We start from the raw sequence: 11,064 nt of genomic DNA, 5'->3' as shown, positions 1-11,064 counted from the left end.
TGTTTATAAAAGTTTCTTTTAATTTAATTTTTTAATTTATATTCAGGAAGACAGTAGAGACTAAAACCTTTGAAAATTGATGGCGATGATAATAGTGAGAATTATACCATCAAAAAACGTAGAAGTATTATAGGATTTTCTATATATGTATGTGCGCGTGTGAAAACAGGGATGAAATTTATGGAGTTGTGAAAGTGAGATTATAAAGTTTATTCTTCATGATAGTTACTTTGAATTCTGGATGTGAATTGTAGAAGATTATAAAATATTTAGTTTGGAATCGTTTGAACTATATATTACTTTTTCTTGCTATCTTTTTGGGTTATTATATTGCTTGATTGAATATAGAGGGAATTGGTGGAAATATAATAGAAAAAAGAATATAAATTAAAAACTGAAAATTGAAAACTATATTAGTTTATTTATTATTTTTACATTGATTACCAGCCTAGAGCGCACTCAATATAACTTTGGATATTGAGTTGGAAATTTTTAGATATATAAAAATACCTGTGCCTTGCGTTATATACTAATTCTTGCGTGGCTAACAAATCAGATAAATAGGTTTCATTGTTAATTCTACATGGGCTTCGTCTCTTGGCATTTTAAAGAATGGTGAGTGATGTTTTTATTTTAATTTTAGGTTTTCCCCCTTACCTATTCTCTTTATTTGGAGTAAATTTGTGGTTTTTAAAAAAAAAAAAAACCAAAAGAGCCTTACATTATTATTGTTCATTGAGAGCCTTAATAAGGGGCAGAGAGAGTCAGAGAGGGAGAGAAAAATCTAGGGGACTTTATAATCAGACCAAAACTTCTCCGAAAACATTACTAGTAAGTTTTTAATTTTGTTCTATTGCTTTTGGCTGTTAAGTATGATTTAGGGTTATGTTTGGGAGTGTTTCTTTTGAATGATTAGCATAGATTGATGGGTTTGGAACCGGTAGTAGAGTTTGCTAATTTCAATTATTGGCCACATTGCTCTCTCTTTAATAATCAAATTATTGCTCTCTCTTTCATATCAATTGAGGGGGTTGCTAATTGCAGTAGCATGGCTTTGTCCTCAATTTCTTGGTTATGATTTTCCATCTTTTTTTGTTAATAGGCAAGATGTGGTGTCATTGCCGAATGGTGTATTTGCCCATGTCTTATTTATATGGGAAAGATTTGTCGGTCCTATCGTGTCCATAATCCAATCTTTGAGAAAGGAGCTTTATATGGTTCCCTATCATGAGTTTTTTCTCCTTTAAAGCTTTCTACATTTCACTTTTACCCTTCCATACTATAATATTTTTTATTCTTTTTTCAAACTCTTGCTATTGCACGGAAAAATAATTCAAATAATAGGTTTCAAAGATACTTCAAAATAGGAGACACAGATACTTCAAAATAGTTGCTATATTGGATTAATTGATATTGTATAAGTAATAATGATTGCCTGAAGATTTAGAATTGTAATAAGATTTTAATCAATACTGCAGAGTTTGGTTAGGCTCCCAAGGGTCAACTTTAATCCCAATGGATGTTTTTTATAGAGGTGTTGAAACAGAGACTTTGACAGGTACAATCTCTTCCACTCCAATATGAATTGCCCATAATATTTTGTATCTATAAATATTCTTCTCTTGGCTTCAACTCAAACTTTTCTCATAAACAATACTTTACTTTTGTTAGTGGGAAAGAAAGAAAAAACAACCCAACAATCCAATCTGTTCTGTGTTAGACAGCACCTTTAAGATACAATACCTGACTGTTTTATTCTTGTTACATAATCCAAATCTAAATTCCCAAATTTTTGAACTTTTACAAAAATTTATGTTCTTTTTCACTCATTTTTATTGTGTCCATGCTTTAATTTAAAAGATATTGCAAAGGTGGAGATGGAGTATAAGTATGAGGACTTAGCTAAAGCCCCTCAAAGCTTTGGAAACAGTTATTATATCTTTCTTCTCTTTTTGTTTGTTTGTCTAATTCTTTGACTGAATTGAAAATAAACAGTTAGGTTCTTTTGCAATCTAACATTTTAATCTATTTAGATTTTTATCATTTTGGGTGTGTTACTGATAATTGATATATGAGCTGATTTGTTTGGTCTGTTATTTGTTCATCTAGTAGCACCCTTGATTATTTGGGTTATAGGTTTTGATTAAGGTTGATAAGAGGGCAAAATCGAAGACATCTACAATCCCACTTACAAAATAAGGCAAATATGCCCTCAGGAAGTTGACAGAAATCCCTAGAAAATAGATATCAAGGAAAATCGAATATTTACCTTATATTTTTTGTGCATATGGGTTGGATAAGAGTCTGGCTTTTGTCATTGTGTTAGTCTGTGGGACAAACAATGTGACACCTAATTGAAAAGGTTACTAAAACAAACATTTCCCTGCATTTATTAACCATAACCCATATACTTTAATAATTATATGTATTATTGAATTTTGGTTTGTGTATGTGATTCAAATTTGAGAAAAATTTTAGTTAAATTAAAGTAACCATTTCAGTATTACATTATTATTGAGAACATAAAAAATGGTCAGAGAGGAAGAACATTTATAAATATACTACAAGTTGAAAATTTATATGCTTGCAAATAACATTTACAAATAGGCAGACATAGTAATGTTTTGCAATGTTGAGGCTGAATTGCATGAAATAGAGATTGAGTCTATTGATGGAACTAGAGAAGTAGAGGGAAGCAGAAGAATGCACATTATAATGGTCAGCACTTTCTAATGTTCACAACCACTGTTATATAAGCATATAAATCTTTTTGAAGCCAAAATTTAATGGTGGTTCTTGCTTAGCAATTCTTTTGTTGATGTAAGTAGTGAAGATCAAAACCTTATAGAAACGAAGTAATTTGAGACACATATAATTAAATGATATAATAGTTCTCAACTCTATATTTCTTTGAGCATTTAGATCAATGAAAATTTCATATCTTTGTTGTGTATTGAGGTAGCACCATGAAAGGTTAATTAGCAAATACAAGATTCTCTTTCTATGAAACATGTTTCTCCAACTTAGTTAGCCTAATTTGTTTATTGATTAATTTAAACCCTTTTCTTTCTTCCTTTTTTTTTTTTTTTTTTTTTTTTTGTCATTTATTTATTATAGATTCTATGCAAAAATGATCCATAATTCATTGATTCAGTATCAGTTACCTAAGATTTTCAGATTTACAAGAACTATGATTGCATATTAAAAGTTTGTTGCTTAGAACTATTTGATCATTTTTGGCAAAAGCACTTTAGCCATTAGGTGCTTTTGTGATTCAAAATGCTTTAAAACAATCGTGCTCTAGGTGATATAGAGGCATTTACCCCACTTGGTATATACGATTGGATACAAGTTTCTGTATTGGTTAACAACTTTAGGATGCTCACTGTAAAAAAAAAATAAAATAAAATAAAAGTTTTGTGAAACAGGTCACCATCAAATGTAGTGCAGTGCAAAAGAAGAGGAAAGAGAACATCATTCTACACAAGTTGGGAAAGTTGACATTCATCATGCATCCTGCAATGGAACAATTTATCTCTTTCCTCTATCATAGATTGTTCAATTAAAAAGATGAAAACAACCTGTTTGTTATGCAAACAAATGTGCAAGATAACATAGATTATATTGATAGTAAATGGTAGATTTAATTGCAGTTGAGCATTGTGTGAAGTTATCACTATAGCATTTTTTTATAGCCAAGTTATAACAGAAAAATAGATTTTTATATTTTTTATTTAACTATCCCGTGCATCGCACGGGTTAGCCACTAGTACAACAAAAATGAAAAGTCTTGTGTTTCACTTAGTAAATTTTTAAAAAGGCTTTGTTTTTTGCTTTTTATCTCAAATTTTTAGCAAATAATCTATATTTTAGTAGTTTTGAATAAATTAGCTTTTTCTTATAAAAAAAATATATAAATTAGCTTTTCAATTTTTGTAACACATTTAACATAAAAAACTAAAAATTACTAGAAATTATATTTTTTTATCAACTCAATGCAAAATAAACAATTCTCAAACAGATTACATAATTGTCTCGCTCAAAGGATCGTGCTTAATAGCTACCTTGTTCAAGCCTCGAGCTTGCAGATAACTTTAAATCAACCTGGGTCCATGGTTTTAGGCCCAACCCAATTGAGCTGGCCGGATCAGAATGGCCTAGTTTTAGATAGAGCCTTTCAGATCTGCTTGTGCGGTTTGCCCCATCATAAAACTTAGGAGCTTTTCCCCATCCAATAATTATGCTAAAATAGTTCACCTTCGTTTAGCAACTCTTGCTGTCTCTCTAGCCAACCAGAAAATAAACTAAAATAAAGAATGAAAGGGAAATTGCCCTCCTAATAAAAGTCAACGAATCTTTACAAGATTTCATGTTAGTAACTATGAGATGACAGTAAATATTGGTCATATTTTTCTACCAAAAAATAAATATATAAATAATGGTTTTATATGATTAGTAGCCTAGTACACATGGTCGGACCGTTATTTTTATATAAATATTTCTTTAATATTTTCATAATTTAATGCAAAGTCTTTTTTTATTATTTATTGCAGTATTTAAGAATGCTAGGTGTAGGTCATTTTAGTTGTATGTATTTGTGCTTCAAAGTCAACAAATAATATTACATGTCAATTGCCTTTCCTGTCTTTGTCAAATTTAAATTAGATAGCTGTAAAAATACGTATTACATATTGTCCACTCTCCCTTTATGGTTCATTTTAAACTTTGGTTTCTTTATAAATAAGAAAATGGGACATATTACAAGTTAGGCTAAAATCCAAAACTCACCCTCTAAATTTTACTATTTTTTATTTCAATCCTTTAAGTTTGAGTTTTGTTATTTTAGTCCTCTAAGTTTCATTCATTTCTAATTAAGTCTTCCGTTAATGTGCTGTTAGTTTCTGCAGTTAACTTTTTTTTTTTTTTTTTTTAATATTTTCGTTTATTTATTAATTTTAGAAAAAAAGATAATAATAATAAAATTAAATTTAAAAAAGCCAAATGAAATCAAGGAGACATGTTAGCGACAAAGTGAATGACAATAGACAAAAGCACTTGGCAGACTTCTCAAAATGACCCTCCAAATGCCTTTTCGACCTTCGTTATGGTTAGGTGTAGCCGTGTAAGTCACTCTCTCTATCTATCATAGTGAAGCATAATTGATTTTCACTTTGCAAAATTGACGAATGGAAAGACCCATCTGAGGAAGCACTTGCTGGCAGCCGAATTTGAAGCACTTGAAGAAGAAGAAGAGGACGCCTCAAGTCTCCAATCTTGTCGCCGGCGACAAAGGCGGCGTGTTCCGGCTGGCGAAGAAGAAGAACAGAGTAAGATCTTCAAAGCCTTAGCGTAGGCCTTTTTTTTGGCTTCTTTAGACGACGTCGTTTCAGCCTTCCGCCAAGCCAACGGCGATCCTAACAAAGCCGCCAGGATATTAGCCATGAGCTCGGGTTACAATGTCTCCGCTGAAACTTCATCCTTATCCTCACCAAATAGATTTGATGACCTCCCAAGCTTAGCAGCGTCGCAGCTCTGATCTGATCCTTCTCTGGAGCTCGGACCCCAGCTCGTGGACGGGTCTTCCTCTCCCTCTTTCCCCCTCTCGATCTCTCGCTCTCTCTCTTTTCCTCTCTCTCATTCTTGGTTTCCCAGAATGTTCCTATAATCGGCTTTTTTTTAATTAACATTTTTATAAAATTAAGAAATTAAAAAAATTAAAAATTAAATAAAAAAATATACAAGTTAACGGCAGAACTAACTGTACATTAACGGAAGACTTAATTGGAAAGGAACAAAATTTAGAGGACTAAAATGACAAAATTCGAATTTATAAAACTAAAATGAAAAATGATAAAACTTAGAAGGTGGGTTTTGTATTTTTGCTTACAAGTTACGATTAGTAGAACATGAAGTGAATTGCTCTGAGTGAGACGAGTGGATTTTTATCATATGATAATCTAATGTCCTTTTTTGCCCCATACGTCTTAGTCTTCTTTTTTTTTTTTTTTTTTTTTTGGGAAATATGTAGAAATGAGGAACATCTTCCGTTGGAATTAAAGATGGGCATTGTAAAATTTGGAATCATGAACACAAGTCCACAAATGAAATTGAAAAGGCACATACATTAATTGTATAGGTAACTACATCCTTGACTAAATTTTTGGTCTTGCGAACATTCTGTATTCCCTTGGGCAGGAGGTTCCCCTATGTTTTCCTTGCCCTCTCTTGCATCCCCTTGCATAAAATTTTGTCACCTTTAACTATTAAATAAAACAAAACTACGGTCCAAACAGAATTTTGAAACCATGTCTAACGACAAGGCACACATTTGAAGTTTGAAATTAACCCATTCCTTGCTTCCATCAGCGAGGCCAAATACTAGAAATTGTAACAGCATTGACAGAGCAAATGACACTGGTTTCTTTGTAATCAGAAAATCGTCCCCCAGAGAAAGCAGGTCGCTGCGGCTGGCGAAGAGTCACGGTCTGTCTATTCAACATAAGAACAACAGAAGACATGGTCGGCCTATGAGATGCATCTTCTTGAACACAAAGTAAACCAATATGGACGTGTCTTAAAAATTCTTTTGGATCACATGAATCAGTCAATAAAGGATCCATTAACTCCAACACTTTCCCTTCATTCCATGACTGCCATGCCTGCATGCATCATTTTACAACATCAACTACATTCCAGTAGGTGCAGTGACCCTTAGAAATTTACCTAGATAATGACTTACACATGTTAGGAGACCCGGACCATGATTTGACCAATTTGAGCCGTTCCTTCTTCCAGTTATGATTTCAAGTAAGAGAACTCCATAGCTAAGAACATCTTACTTAACAGAATATATTCCCTCCATAGCATACTCAGGAGCAATGTATCCACTATTCAAAATGAATCAATTAATGAGCAATCTATGCTACTACATAACATGTAATTTTACAATAAAAACTTAAAATTGACATGACAATAAATATGATTGATGTCACATTAACAATAAATGAAATAAACAATAAATAACTTTTAACTTTTTTGTTTTGTGTTTAAAAGTTACATATCGATTTATATGGCTTATATTGTAAAATTTGTAGTAGTTTGTAGCACACTCAAGCATAAATATAAAATTTAAAGTAATTTTTGGCACATTTTCTAACCTACTTATACATAACAATATTGGCATACGTTGAAAAACAAATGAAAAAAAAAAATTTATCATTTAACACATGATTTTGTACCTTTTAATATAATTGATTTTTTTAGAATTTTTTAATATTATTGATATTGAAACATATGTCATGGTAATAATTTTGTTTTATTTTTGTCCCACTCATTCTTGGGATAATATTGAGGAAATTGAACTAAAAATTGGAAAACCTTTAACTTACTATGTCCCAACAATTATTCCTGTGGTGGATTCACTTTGATTTCCTTCAAATATTTTTGCCATTCCAAAATCTGAGATCTTTGGATTCATGTCATGATCCAACAACACATTGCTAGCTTTAAGGTCCCTATGAATGACTCTAAGTCGAGAATCCTCGTGAAGGCATAAAACCCCTCGTGCAATTCCACTAATAATACTAAGACGTCTACTCCAATTGAGCTGCACACGTTTCTTTGGATCTATCCATTGCAAATAGACATAAAGTTCAAAGTGTAAGATAAGCACCTCGGTATTGCTTACTTTTAAACGTTCAATTTGAACATAATTGGATCTAAGTTCTTAAGGCAAAAGAAATTTAGAAGGAAATGAAGGAAACAAACCAAAGAGAAAGACATCAAGGCTGTTATTAGGCATATACTCGTAGACAAACAACTTTTCATCTCCTTTTACACAAAAACCCCAAAGCCTGACAAGATTTTTGTGTTGAAGTTTCTTAATTAGTTGAACTTCAGTGGTGAATTCCCTCAAACCTTGTTCAGAACTTCTTGAAAGCCTTTTGACAGCTACTTCCTTTCCATCACTTAATAAACCCTATAAAGTAACAAAAAAAAATTATATATAAAAAAATCTCATCAACTTATACAGTAATAGATAAGAAAAATGTTTAAATTATTAATAATTTTACTACAAAATACTTACAAATATACATAACAATGAATGTGTTTGGTACCACTTTAATAATATTATAAATAAACATTTGAAGTAATTATATTCTTATGATTAGTGATATGAATTTATAAATTTAATGTAGCAAATTTTGTAGAGTTCCTAATATATTATTTAATGTTTTTTACTCAAATACCAATGGCATACTTTGTCAGAGAAACTATTACCTTGTAAACAGAACCAAAGCCACCTTGTCCAAGCTTATTTGATTCAGAGAAGTTGTTAGTAGCTTCACATATAGATGTCAAACTAATATTAGGGGATTCCTGATCTTTCATGTCTTTTCTTCCTGGAACATGTGTTATTGGAGTAATCATAATTTTGTTCTTTCCTGAACAATAAAATTAACAGGAAAGAAAGAGAAAGCAAACACAATAACCTTACTCTTTTGAGTTCTTTTATTGTTTACATGACAGTAGACACAATAACCTAAAAGTGCTATTGCCAGGCATACTGATACAATTGTAAGGATTATGATCATCCATTTTTTCCTTCCACCACCTGGATTTTAAACCAATCATTTGAAGTTTATGATTGACAATCAATTACATAAAATTATAATATAAACAAATCATGTTAAACGAAATAAATAGTTACAAATACTTACTTCCAGCTATCAAATTTTTTGGTGGTGCTAGTGCATCACCATAGAAAGGATATACCTCATACCGTAAATAGCAACTAGTACCCATAACTCTAGCACCAATAGCAGAATAGCAGCAAGTTAGAATTTCTGTGATAGCAATGTGAAGGCATGAATTGCAATCTTCTGCAGATAAATTTCCTGAGCACTGCACTAAAGCATAGATGGTTCTATCTATGAAGGGAACTTCACCAGTAGCATACATGTTGGCCAAAGAGCCAAAAGCTGCCTGCTTTGTAAGATCACCTAGTGTGTCATTCACAATGGATCTATATTGCTCTGGTTCCGATATATTCATCATGTTTATATCTGTAAAAAGATTTCCTGTGACATTTAACATGTACTGGCCGTAGAAATCTTTATATGAGTAACGAACTTCACATAATTCTTCCCACATTACCGCTTCCCTTGCTTCCGGACAAAGTTTCGTGAGGTCAGTTGAAGCCATTGTTATGCAATCCTGACAGCTTACATTTGTGACATAGTCGAGGCACATGTAGAGGCCAAATAGTCTATCTGGGCCATTTCCAATAGACGTATAATAGAAATTTGAAACTGAAGCATTTGAGTGCAAAGAAAGGAAGAGATTATTGAGATTGTATTGAATTGGACTGCCAATAGTAGTGTTTGAACAAAAGTTATAAGGAGCTTCAGCAAAAGCTAGGACGAAGAGAGAATAGAGCAAAAGAATTCGAGTAAAGCAAAAGCAATCAACGTGGGAATGAACCATATCTTGGTTTCTTTGCCCTAGCACAATGATGATGGTGAAGTCCTACTTTGTAGCTATGTACATAACATGCACTCGTGGGAGTAATCTCTATTAAATATGAACCATTCAAATAATCTCTAAATTTCTTGGAAGACTTCGAAAATCTACTTAAATCAATCACTGTCAAAAGATTTTAGTCAGAAACACGGTAAGGTTTTGTTATGACTTTTTCTTTTTTAATAAATATTTAATTATTGGCAAGATATAATAATACGCGTAATGGTGTTATGTTTTCAAGGTTATAGGTCATTTTAATTTATTGCTGTCTAATTAAAAAAGGTACAAGCATTATGTAGCTTTTGGAACGTTGGGATTTTCTAATATCCTTCATTTAAAAATAATAATAATAAGGGGAGAAGAAGAAGACCATAGGAAAATAAGAAAAAAAAAATACTTTGGTAGCTTCTTAACTAGTTGTTTTCGGGATTCCTAGAAGGTGTAATATTTGCAATAAATATAAAATATACTGAGCCTAATTCTTGACATTTTGTAGACCAACTCGAGATTTATTTCTTAAATTTTTAGGCCATGCACACAATGGAAGCATAGTAGATTTTGTCACATGCTGTTTTGTCCAAATATATACATGACCTATTAGCATAGACTACATTGAATGGTTAAAATTCTACATTTATTTAAGCTTTTAAGATAAACTGTAGCTAATTATCATGGCAGTTTATCCATTTGCCCAATGTTGGGATGTGCATTTGATTTTGTCCAGTAACTAGCAACTAATTACCCAAAAATGCCCACAGCAATGACCATTGGAACCCAAAGATTCACCTTATTAAGATTTGTAAAAATACCATTATAATTAAGTACATGGTTTGCTAGAATTTACATGTGTTTATGTTCTTTAGTATATGAGTTCCCCTCCTCTCTCCCCCAAATTCTTCCCTTTGACTCATCAAGCACAAAGGTAGTTGTTGTTTGTTTGTTTAGACCCCCTTAAAACAGGTTTGTAAGGTTGAATTTATTCAACCATCTAATTGGCTTTATTCCGTGCCAAATTTGCTTGTAATTCAGCATTTAGTAACCCTGTATTTAGGTGGGATTGTTGTAAGGGTAGTGAGTGAGATAGTGTGAAGATTGCTCAAGAGTGTGCAAGAAAACAGAGTGTCGCGGCTGGGACTCGCGGGTGGACTCGCGGCTTCAACCCGCCAGAAGATGCACACGTGCCAAGCATGCTGGAAGATGAACAGTCATGCTAGCTGGAGCACTACAGGACAAAACAGGACAACTGGCCATACGGTTAACTCGCGACTGGAACTCGCGACTTAGTCAAGCCGCGAGGTCAAGCCGCGAGCCACCCCTGTTTTGGAAAAACCTGACGTTTCGCATTCCTCTTCACTCCAGTATAAGTACCCTTTTAACCCACGATTGAAAGAGAGCTTCCAGAGAGAATTTTGAGAGAGAAACCCTAAAGAAAAACCAGATTGTTTTACCCACAATCTCTACCTTAGAGTCTCATCAAAATCCCTCACTCTCTTCCTCTCCATTGTCAAATCCTTGAGAGGCTTTATACCAAACCTGGTTCTC

The 11,064-nt window shown here is 32.6% G+C and overlaps 1 protein-coding gene across 1 annotated transcript; it reads right to left on the bottom strand.

Moving 5' to 3' along the window:
* Window positions 1–7,387: 7,387 nt before the first annotated feature.
* LOC126728749 (cysteine-rich receptor-like protein kinase 6) lies at window positions 7,388–9,520 on the bottom strand. Its single transcript, XM_050434535.1, has 5 exons — window positions 8,721–9,520; window positions 8,498–8,614; window positions 8,281–8,402; window positions 7,768–7,978; window positions 7,388–7,626 (listed from the first exon to the last, which is right to left on the bottom strand). The coding sequence occupies exons 1-5, from the start codon at window positions 9,484–9,486 to the stop codon at window positions 7,388–7,390; spliced, it is 1,455 nt and encodes a 484-aa protein (XP_050290492.1). The 5' UTR covers window positions 9,487–9,520.
* Between the last annotated feature and the right edge of the window lie 1,544 nt (window positions 9,521–11,064).

The sequence above is a fragment of the Quercus robur genome, chromosome 5 (genome assembly GCF_932294415.1).
Source record: "Quercus robur chromosome 5, dhQueRobu3.1, whole genome shotgun sequence".
Lineage (NCBI taxonomy): Eukaryota > Viridiplantae > Streptophyta > Magnoliopsida > Fagales > Fagaceae > Quercus > Quercus robur.
Note: the sequence above shows the minus strand (reverse complement) of the source record. Positions and strands in the feature narration are given on the sequence as shown.